Raw genomic sequence first — 12,001 nt, 5'->3', positions numbered from 1 at the left:
AAATACCTTATTATTATCTATCCTGATTCCTAGTCACTTTATACTGCCTTCATGTACATATCTACCTCAAATACCTTATTATTATCTATCCTGATGCCTAGTCACTTTACCCTGCCTTCATGTACATATCATCCTCAAATACCTTATTATTATCTATCCTGATTCCTAGTTCCTTTACTCTGCCTTCATGTACATATCTACCTCAAATACCTTATTATTATCTATCCTGATTCCTAGTTCCTTTACTCTGCCTTCATGTACATATCTACCTCAAATACCTTATTATTATCTATCCTGATTCCTAGTTCCTTTAACCTGCCTTCATGTACATATCTACCTCATACCTTATTATTATCTATCCTGATTCCTAGTCCCTTTAACCTGCCTTCATGTACATATCTACCTCAAATACCTTATTATTATCTATCCTGATTCCTAGTCCCTTTAACCTGCCTTCATGTACATATCTACCACACATATCTCGTACCCCTGCACAGTAATATGATACTTCTACACCCAGTATATCGCTTCATATTTGTGTATTTTATAACTCTAAAAACTCGGTAAGGGCTCATGAGCAAGCATTTCACGGTCAAGTTTATACCCCTTGTATTCTGTGCATGTGACAAAACATTTGATTAGAATATATAGATTTTTTTTTTCTAAGAGTGTTTAGGGCACTACAAGAGCACATGAATTACAAATGCATCTGTTGTCAATGACAAGGTCCAGTGATGTGTACTAACTAGGCCTACTTACTAGGCCTGTAGACTCCACCAATATAGTTGAATTATCAACACTGCTACGGTGAACCCACTTTATCACTGGCCATAGAATGTAACTGTGACTGCTGTGCTAACCAAGCTGTATTTACTCTCACCCTATCTCTCTTTATGTACTGTATCTCTCTCCCCTCTCTCCCCTCTCTCAGCAAGTGAATAAGTTGTTACTGGGGGATTGTCCGTATAGGAAGCAGCGCTGTGTCTATCCCTGGGCCTCTCTGTTTATCTGGGCTCTGCTGCAGAACCGCAGTGAGATGGCTGTCTACTTCTGGGAGATGGTAATTTATTAATTCATGATTTTATTAAACTTTTATCTGACGAGGTATGTCAGTTAAGAATGTATGGGTCCAGGCAGCAACAAAAACAACAACAACAATTAAAGAAATACATACAAAGATAACCCCAAACCATTCCCCACCTCAGTTCCCACCCAGCATCCGAGGTTGCTTATCAGTCCCCCTCCCTCCCACCCATCCATCCCCTGAGTCTCCCCTTACATCCCCCCAATCCCCCACGCCCTCCCCGCACAATGACCAGAGACCCCCCAACCCGTACCACGCCTTCCCCATGGGCCTGAAAGCAAAGAAAGTAACAAAAGTCTGGATGGATGGATGGATGGATGGATGGATGGGTAGATAGGGGGCTTTAGCTGAGATTGTTCTTTACAGAGTCAAGTATATTTGTCCAGGCTATCATTGTTAAGTAACATAATACATGCAATGCATTGAATATTTAAATTAATGTACTTAAAAATAAATTTTATAACTTTGCCCCAGAAGCATTTAACTGCAGGGCACTCCCACATCATATTAAGGAATGTGCCTAACTGATTTAGGGGACACAGTGAACAGTTAGAATTCATTTTTGTAACTTTGCCCCAGAAGCATTTAACTGGAGAGCACTCCCATGTCCTATGAAGGAATGTGCCTAACTGATTTAAGGGGTGGGGGTGCCATGGGAAGCATTGAACTACGGAAATTCAGCCATGGCAATATATTCACTTTGACTATAGATATTCTGCCAGTTAAAGAGACTGGGATATTATTTAATCTACTGAAGTTGGATTGAATTGATTTGAGCATTCTATTAAAGTTTCTGGCAATGGTTTTGAATCAATTAGGTCCACTATTGCTCAAAATGATTAGTACAGCCATTTACAAAGGTTCATTTAGGAGAGATGTGAATACAATACTAATTATCTTTATGGATACATTTAAGGAAAGTGATTCGCCTTTACTCAAAGAAGGTAATGTTTTGTTTCTTATGTATCATTATGATTACACCTTTAGTTTTGATTGGGGCTGATGAAAAAGCAGCCAGTTTGTACAAATGGTTCTCTATTCTATGTGAGTCCTTTTGGAAAAAGTGTGTTTCTTTGAGCGTTGCTATATCAACATGGTTTGTTGCTAGGATATCAAGACAGCTGGAATGTTTAATAGGACAGTTTGGGCCTTCCAGATTCCAAGAGAGTAGAGCTAGTGTTGCCATTGTTAAAAAATTAAGTGTTAATAAGATCCATGAATGTGAAACAAAAAGCAGGACGCACAGGGAAGCCCCCCCCCCTTAGTGGTTCCCCACCCAGAAACCCCACTGTGAACAATTCTCCCCTCCCTATCCACCACCCCCCCCCCTCGCTTGAGGGCTGATGGTTATTTCCTCATAATCAATCTCTCAGATAGTAGTGGCCAACTCTTTTTGTTTTCTGGTGTTGAAAGCCACCATGTTACCACAGGTGAATTGTGAACAGACAGAATATGCCAGCTGCTGGAGCGAAATAGACCTGCTATTGTTCCTTGTAATACAGTGAATGTCCCACACCTTAATGTGATGATACTGTATGTGTTGACAATTATTTGAAAAAAGAAAGCCACAAGAAAGCCAAGCGTTTCAATGCATGCCCCCGGAACAGAAACTCTGACATGTTACTGATGTTAAAACAATACCCTTTTTCTTTCTCTCTCTTGCTCTTTCACTCGCTCTTGCTTTCTCTCTCTCTCTAGGCAGGGGAGTCTGTCCTCAGTGCTCTGGCAGGCTGTAAGATTCTGAGGGAGCTGTCTAAGCTTGAGAGTGAGACGGCGGCCAAGCTCTCTATGAAGGAGCTAGCACAGAAGTTTGAGAACTTGGCCAATGGTGGGCTAGCCTTATTCCAAATGTTTAGCTAGTTTGACACTTAATGTGATGGGCTGCTCCCTGACATCCTGATTCCCCAATTAAAGCCTAGACAGTCAATGTATCCATGTAATGCCTATGGGCATTTATCTGTTTTGCATACAAGTGAGCATCTTGTATTTTGTGAGTGAAGTTATACCCCATAATGCCTAGTAGCGGCTCCGGATCAGAATGCAAGGGACCACCTGTTCGAAAAGTCTGCTGTAGGGCATCCAAGTCTGGGGCCATTTGCAATGTTTTCACACTCATGGCCTGTAGGATGAGGATGGAAGCAAACCAATTCACACCCCTTATTCCTAATGGGAAACCTAATGTGAAAACCTGTGACCCGTTTCCTCTCTAGACTTGTTCAGTGAGTGTTGAGTATTAACCCTTTAATTGTCTCTCTAGATGTGTTCAGTGAATGCTATCAGAGCAGTGAGAGTCGCTCTTTCAACCTCCTTATAAGGCAGTCTCTGGTGTGGGGCGAAGCTACCTGTCTGGAGATGGCCACCGCAGCCGATGCCCGCCTCTTCTTCGGTCACGATGGCTTGCAGGTCTGTATTAAACCAAGGGATCAGAGGTGAAGGTGTGTGTGTGCGCGCGTGCGTATGTGTGTGAATCTGTGTGTACGTGTGATCTGTATGCTCACATTCATCTTTATAAAACTAACCAGATTTCCAGAGTGTGTGTATTAGAATGTGGAGGGTGGTTAATTGAAGTTTCTCAGGACTAACTCTGCTCCTACCTCTTCCCCTGGCAGTCTCTGCTGTCTCAGATCTGGTGGGGAGACATGGAGAGGAGCACGGAAGTCTGGAAACTGATCCTCACCTTCTTCTTACCCCCCCTCATCTACACCAACCTCATCAGCTTCAGGTTAGTGGCTACCTGTCTGAGAATTTCCAATCCATTAAGCATTAAGATATAGAGAAGATTGGCTGCCCACTTTGAACAAATACTACAGTTTACTATAGAATACTACAGTACTTACAATAGAATACTGTAGTTAACTTTACTATACTGTCGAATACTATACTAACAGAGGATGTGAGCGGAATTGATCGGTCGGAAATCCCGTTCATCGCTTAACGTCCACATTCCCCCGCTTCGCTAAAAACACTCACCGCTGACAGGAAAAAATAACTGCCACTCCAAATTCGCTCCATTCATTTTTGTTTAAAAACTTAATTTAACTAACCCCATCTACTGTACTTTTGTGAGTATGTACCATTTATTTTGGAAGTAGCTCTCAACCAAGGGCGTAGGAGCCAGGGAACAGGGGGAACATGTCCCCACTACATTTGCTTTGAGTAGTACCTGACACTACTGTGGCAACACATCCATTGAAATGCGTTAGAATGTGTCTCCATTCTGATTTGTTTTATACTGTTCAATTAAACTTCAACCAAAAATAATCTAGGCTTTATTTTTGACCAAATGTTACAATTGCGATTTGACTTGCGATTTAGATCAAAACACTTGGGTGAACTGTTGGAATCATGGAAAAACAAGGTTCCAACGATGAACTTAGCTTTAAGATGCTTTTGATGTGGCCTACAATAACCATTGTAGGGAAAAAGCCTAAATTAAATGAAAATTCATTTTTGTAGTAATTGTTATTTTGGTGGTTTCTAATACTTCACACCCTTTTATTTAATTATAATGTACATATATTTAATGATTACTGAAGTGAAACAGTTCATTTCTAAGTTTTTAAAAAACATTGTATTATGCCCAATGCAATGTGAATACTCTAGCTCAAACGTTCCATTTGTTGCAGCTGACTTGGGCCACTCAAATAAAATACAATTGTATTTGCCACATGCTTCATAAAGAACAGGTGTAGACTAACAGTGAAATGCTTACCTGCAGGCCTTTCCAAACAATGAAGGGAGAAAAAAAGAAGATTTGAGAAAATGTTTAAAATAATATAATAATTATTTTAAGACTAGGAAAAAATAGAAAAGTAATAAATACACAATGAGTAACAATAACTTGGCTATATAGACAGGGTACCAGTTCCAAGTGGTTGTGCAGGGGTATGAGCTAACTGAAGTAGATATCAAGATAACATGCTACAGATCAATGAAATCAGGCTGGTTTGGACACAAAATAATTAGCAAGCTAGCTATCTAGTAATGCAGTACTATAAAAGCTGTCATTTACAATCAATGATGTAGTTATGAATGCAAGTTGTCCAATTTTCATATAGTCAAAAAGTTATGGCGCTAACATTCTGTCCATTCATAACGAGGTTCACACTTCTATTGCCGGTGTAATTTGCTTGCTTTGATCTTTGGTTATTTGCTGTATAGAATAACATGAAAAGTGATCAAAAATATGTAAAAGCATTGGGTAGGTGTAGATTAAATGTATACCAATACAGTTACACCAATCCACTGCTTTTAAATCGTTGAGGGGGTGTGAACGATTGCAGAGGTGAAGAAGGGTTACGAGACTTGGCTCCTGTCATGCTATAGTAGCCTAGCGCACCCAGTTACCGCTTTCTTAGTCATCAATCACCGTTGAAGCTGATGGAGGACTTCTCAGAATAAATGCAATGTTGCTTGTTTCATTTAGCTAATTAGTTGCCAGTACAGCATTTAATTTGCATATAACCTGCCCATTCCCCCAAATTCCAATTTGTGCCACCCATAAGTAAGAAACCTACATACCAAGTATAGACAATATTGTGTTCCCTAAAGGTTATAGAAAAGAGCGGAAGCTATGAACTATCCATTCAGACCCCAGTCCTACATAGAGGATTTGGAAAATGTGCTCTTTTAGTATTTGTCCAGTAGTTTTCCTCAAGGAGAAAGCCCCCCACTTCAATGTCAAAGGTAATGAAACAAAAACACTATAGTAAATGTTACAGTTCATTGGAAGAGGAAGTGTAAACTCTAACCTAGTCTATTAGCTAGAAGGGTATCTTGGCGGCAAAGAGAACATTTTTCTTTTGTAAATAAAATGTTCTGCAAATCGACTGAATTCATTGAGTTGAGAGAAAATGTTGCAGTTTTTAAACACATTTCCAGCAATTCTACACAGTTTGGCATGGAGCTAATGCTGTATTCCTCTGCTCCAGCAAAACAAAATCAATGGGTATGTATCCTGAATGTTCTGTTCTCCCTGACTGTCTAGCTTTTATTTGATTGTTATATGCAGTATAGCTCAATAGACACAAACTGTTTTTCCATCTGTAAATTACCACTTAGACGGCCCGCATAAGAATTTTCTATTCAGAAAAAAACCTGTAATTAATTCCAATGATAGTCATTTTCTCCATATTACAAATATATGTATCTACTTCGCCAGAGTTGGATGAACAGGACTAGCTAGCATGCTAACTGTTCCTGTAGACGTCCAGTCACACACTAGTTAGCATTGGCTTGTGAAACTACGTCTAACTTTCTTCATACTGGACACAGAGACATTCCATTTTTATCCACGGTGGTATTCTGTTACAGCTAGTGATATTCATAAAAAAACATTTTCAAATGGGCATTTTTTATTTTCGCGGACCCCTGCAGTACGTCCACGGACCCCAGTTTGAAAACCCCTGCAGTATACAGTCTGCAATGACAATAACTATAGAAATATAGTAATACTAAAGATTTACACTATAGTAAACTATAGTATTTTTTCATGTGGTTGGTGGTGAAGGGGAAAAAAGTTTCCAATATGTGGCAAATGGCCATTATGTAAAGCATTCGTTATTTTCCTCATAGGGTGTGAATTGGAGAAATTAGGCTGGTGGTGAAGGAAGGTTTCCTCTGCGCAATGTCTGTCTGTCGGTTTATCAGCTCTCTCTATCTCTACCTCTATCTCTCTTTCTCAGGGATCCTGAGGAAGAGGGGAAGACTGAGCAGGTGCCCCATGGTCAAGACACAGACAGTCTGGACGGAGTCGATGCCACCATGTTCTCCCTCACCGACATCATGTAAACACACACGCATGGACGCTCGCACACATGCATGCACACACAAAAAGTAATTATTCTCATTCTTGTCCTCTCAGGGATGAGGATGCTGAGGAAAATGCTGCTATAAGGATCAATCTGAAAGGTGCCCCCTCCTCCAATCCTAAGAGGCCCTTTATACTGCTACGCTGGAGGGAGTTCTGGTTTGCGCCCGTCACAGCGTTTCTAGGCAACGTGCTGATGTACTTCCTGTTCCTCAGCCTGTTTGCTTACGTTCTATTGTTGGACTTCAAGCCCCCGCCCCCTCACGGCCCGTCCACCTTAGAGTTTGTTCTCTACTTCTGGGTCTTCACCCTGGTCTGTGAGGAGTTTCGACAGGTAGGACGCATCGCATGTAAACACACACACACACTAAAACATATACATATTTAGTCAGTTCAAAAATTATTGGCACCATTGATAAAGATTAGCAAAATAAATAACGCAAATATTGAACTCTATTGTATGCTCAAATTTTACACTCGCCACATACGCTGCTGCTACTGCTTCACATACGCTGCTACTACTGCTTCACATACGCTGCTGCTACTGCTTCACATACGCTGCTGCTACTGCTTCACATACGCTGCTGCTACTGCTTCACATACGCTGCTGCTACTGCTTCACATACGCTACTGCTACTGCTTCACATACGCTGCTGTTACTGCTTCACATACGCTACTGCTACTGCTTCACATACGCTGCTGCTACTGCTTCACATACGCTGCTGCTACTGCTTCACATACGCTGCTGCTACTGCTTCACATACGCTACTGCTACTGCTTCACATACGCTGCTGTTACTGCTTCACATACGCTGCTGCTACTGCTTCACATACGCTGCTGCTACTGCTTCACATACGCTGCTGCTACTGCTTCACATACTCGGTACTCCCTGTACTGTATCATGTTATTTTTGTTATTGTTATTTTTAATTGTTATTGTTATTTATTATTCACTGTGAATTGATTCCTCATGTCAGTATTTAAAAATATATATATATTTTTCTTGATCTTTAACTCCGCATTGTTGGAAAAGGACCCATAAGTAAGCGTTTCACTGTTAGTCTACACCTGTTGTTTATGAAGCATGTGACGAATAACATTTGATTTGAAAGAAGGATGCATATGCAGAACCTACTGTAAAATATGGCGGTGGATCTTTTATGTTATGGGGCTGTTTTGCCTCTACTGGTCCTGGTTCCCTTGTTAAGTTCAACAGCATCATAGAAAGTCTGCCAAGTACCATGATATTGTAGCTAAAAACCTGGTTGCCTCTGCCAGGAGGCTGAAACTTGACTGTAAGGGGATCTTCCATCAAGACAATGCATATATCAAAATTCCACAAAGAAATGGTTAATTGAAAACCCCATTTGAAAACCTGTGGTTTGAATTGAAGAGGGCAGTCCTTATGCAAAGACCGAAGGATATCAAAGTTCTAGAAAGATTCTGTATGGAAGATGGATCCCTCTCAATGTGTTCTCCAATCTCATAAAACATTATAGAAAAAGGCTAAGTGCCGTTATCCTCGCAACGGGGGGTGCACAAAGTATTGAAAACAGCGACCATTGCCAATCATTTTGACAGGTTATTTTTGAGATTTTGTTGTATTACTTGTAGAAGGTGCTATACGGGATTTGTTTGTTGTTGAATTTTTGCATTGTAATTTCAGAAAATGTCCATAATATACTGTATCTGCTGGTAATAGTGGAATGATAGTGTTTCACAGTATTACTTATCCGCCAGTGTTGTGATTGGCTGTGATATTTGCCTATTCATTTCTCCCACCAGAGTGGCATCTGTTGTCAAACTGGGAAAGCTGTTCCGACTTTGTGGCTGTGTTATCTGGTGAAAATGATTGTACCACCTAAATCGCTGTGAAATATTTTTTCAATAGCACAAAATATAGTTTTTACAGCTGTTTGAAGCTGGTGGACCAAAAAGGGTACAATACATCGTGGCTGAGTGTGTGCGTGGTGGTGAGTGTGTGTATATGTCTTCAGCAATTGTTTGGGGCCTTTCTCGTCCCCCAGTGATGCGATGGGCCATCCGCACCACCCTCTGTAGGGCCTTCTGGTCGAGGTTGGTGCAGTTGCCATGCAAGTGATACAACCAGTCAGGATGCTCTCGATGGTGCAGCTATAAAAGGATCTGAGGGGCCATGCCAAATCGTTTCAGCCTCCTGCTGGGTTGAGAAGACCATGTTAAGTCCTCAGTGATGTGGACACCGAAAAACTTGAATCGCTCTCACTCTTGCTCTCGCTCGCTCTACAGTGCCGTAAAAAAGTATTTGCCCCCTTTCAGATTTTCTGTATTTTTCATAATGAATGTTATCAGATCTTCAACCAAAACCTAAAATTAGATAAAGTGAACCTGTGTTTACAAATAACAACAAAAATGTATGCTTATTTTATTTATTTAATTAACAAAGTTATGCAACACCCAATTCCCCTACGTGAAAAAGTAATTGCCCCCTTACTCTCAATAACTGGTTGTGCCACCTTTAATGACTGCAACCAAATGCTTCCTGTGGTTGTTGATCATCGCTGTAGAGGAATTTTGGCCCACTCTTGCATGTAGAATTGCTTTAACGCAGCGACATTTACGTTTTTTTCAAGCAAGAACTGCTTGTTTCTAGTCCTGCCAAAACATCTCAATTGGGATTAGGTCTGGACATTGACTAAGCCATTCCAACACTTCAAATGTGTTGCTTTTTAACCATTTTCATGTAGACTTGATTGTGTGTTTTGGATCATTGTCTTGCTGCATGACCCAGCTGCACTTCAGCTCACAGACGGATGGCCTGACATTCTCCCGTAGAATTCTCTGATACAGAGTGTAATTCATGGTTCCTTCTATTAAGGCAAGTTGTCCAGGTCCTGGGGCAGCAAAGCATCCCCAAACCATCACACTACCACCACCATGCTTGACCGTTGGTATGAGGTTATTACTGTGGAATGGCCAGACCTTATCCCAATTGTGTCAGGACTTGAAGAGAGCAGTTCATGCTTGAAAACCCACAAATGTCACTGAGTTGAAGCAGTTCTGCATGGAAGAGTGGGCTAAAATTCCTCCACTGCGACGTGAGCGATCGATCAACAACTACAGAAAGCTTTTGGTTGCTGTCATTGCAGCTAAAGGTGGAACAACCAGTTATTGAGTGTAAGGAGGCAATTACTTTTTCACACAGGGGCATTGGGTGTTGCATAACTTTGTTAATGAAATACATTTTATAAGTATGTAATTGTTGTTATTTGTTCACTCAGGTTCCCTAATATTATCTTTTGGTTGAATGTTCAACATCCAAAATATGCAAAAGTAAAGAAAATTTGAAAGGAGGCATACTTTTTCTTAGCACTTTGTGTATATATAGCTCTATGTATTTTTTGGTCATCATTATCAAGGCTGCCATTTAATTTTGGAGGTGACAATAAAATAAATGTATTGCTCTCTCCCTCCCTTTCTGTCCTTCTCTCTATCTATCAGACGTTCTTCAGGGGCAGCACTACTTTATATCAGAGGATGAAGCTCTACATCCAGGACATGTGGAATAAGTGTGACATCACAGCCATCTCACTCTTTGCACTGGGCATGTGCTGCAGGTGTGTGTTTTTACATGTATATGTGTCTCTGTGTCGATGTAAACACAGCTTTTTTTTATTTCTAATATTCGTTTTTTTCAATCACTTTGGCACATTTTTGATGTAAGTGGTATATTTTTCAAAACTCGGGTAAGTACAAAACTCCAAACTGATAACAGTTGTAATTCTCCCTGTCTTATGTTCAGAACCTTTGATTGAGCATTCATTGGGGTTTCACACATCTTTCACACCTGAGTCATTCATGCAAAATCAAAGTTTGTCCGTGAAATACCATTACATTTTTTTGTCACCAGCTTATCAGGTAATGATAGGCTCACCATTTAGTCATTTTAACTACCATTAATCCAATAGCAAAAAATATAAGATAAACATTTCAAAACTGTTCTTTTTGAAGTACTGAAGAAAACTTTTTTTTCCATACAATATATGACTAACTTGACATTGCACTGTTTTTTTTTACAATCATTTGTATCCAATGGCAGGTTTTGAGCATGTTGAGAAATGTCAGACTTAGTTTCATTATTCTTATACAGTACATACGTAGGACAAATCATCAGAAATAGGGGTATTGTAACGCAGTTGGCTACTGTAAAAACGTAGAATGATGATGTATGTCTTTTCTGCCCCATGAAACATTGTACAAGATCACCTTTTTTATGTGACTTGTCAACTGATTCAGTATTGTCTGTCTCTCTGCTTGAAATTCACCAGCTCATCAGATAATGAGTGGAATATATTATATACAACCCAGTTATTTCAGCAGTGCATTCTACACTACACTATAATTCCAAAGGGTAGCACTCTTTCCACTGTGTCCTATTGAAAACAATGGCTGATGGAGAATGATGAGTATTTACAGCCACATCCATATACCATTAGGTTTTACCTTCCAACTTAAAGGGTAGGTAGCTTAAACGTAACCACATGTAACATATGGATTTGCATTAGTATACATATCAATAGTCTCAATATGAAGTTACACGTCGCTTTTCTATTTTTCAAGTTATTAAAAAAAAACGATCAGAGTGCCAAAGTCAATATTGGAAAATGTTTTTGTGGAGTGTGACATTATATGAAGGACCCGGCAAGCCATGCTATTCCCAATAAATAAATGAAAGCAGGAATCACAAATCTATAAAAAAGTGGTCAGATGAAGCAGATGCTAAACTACAGGACTGCTTTGCTAGCACAGAACAGAATATGTTCCAGGATTCTTCCGATGCCATTGAGGAGTACACCACATCAGTCACTGGCTTTATCAATAAGTGCATTGAGGACATCGTCCCCACAGTGACTGTACGTACATACCCCAACCAGAAGCCATGGATTACAGGCAACATTTGCACTGAGCTAAAGGGTAGAGCTGCTGCTTTCCAGGAGCAGGACTCTAACCCGGAAGCTTATAAGAAATCCCGCTATGCCCTCCGACAAACCATAACAGGCAAAGCATCAATACAGGACTAAGATTCGAATCGTACTACACCGGCTCCGACGCTTGTCGGATGTGGCAGGG

At 40.3% G+C, this 12,001-nt stretch overlaps 1 protein-coding gene and 1 non-coding gene across 2 annotated transcripts in view; both read left to right on the top strand.

Moving 5' to 3' along the window:
- The window catches only part of LOC115171552 (transient receptor potential cation channel subfamily M member 4), a 73,531-nt gene that overhangs the window by 50,115 nt on the left and 11,415 nt on the right, over positions 1-12,001 (top strand). The window contains exons 13-19 of the mRNA XM_029728492.1: positions 932-1,060; positions 2,783-2,912; positions 3,342-3,487; positions 3,694-3,806; positions 6,769-6,870; positions 6,948-7,227; positions 10,373-10,488. Coding sequence (XP_029584352.1) covers positions 932-1,060; positions 2,783-2,912; positions 3,342-3,487; positions 3,694-3,806; positions 6,769-6,870; positions 6,948-7,227; positions 10,373-10,488 — 1,016 coding nt within the window. The remainder of the gene's footprint in view (positions 1-931; positions 1,061-2,782; positions 2,913-3,341; positions 3,488-3,693; positions 3,807-6,768; positions 6,871-6,947; positions 7,228-10,372; positions 10,489-12,001) is intronic.
- LOC115172010 (U7 small nuclear RNA) lies at positions 5,702-5,754 on the top strand. The gene has a single exon (XR_003871350.1). It is a non-coding gene; the product is annotated as a U7 small nuclear RNA (small nuclear RNA).

The sequence above is a fragment of the Salmo trutta genome, chromosome 32, assembly GCF_901001165.1.
Source record: "Salmo trutta chromosome 32, fSalTru1.1, whole genome shotgun sequence".
Taxonomy (NCBI): domain Eukaryota; kingdom Metazoa; phylum Chordata; class Actinopteri; order Salmoniformes; family Salmonidae; genus Salmo; species Salmo trutta.
This window is presented reverse-complemented; position numbering and strand designations above follow the sequence as displayed.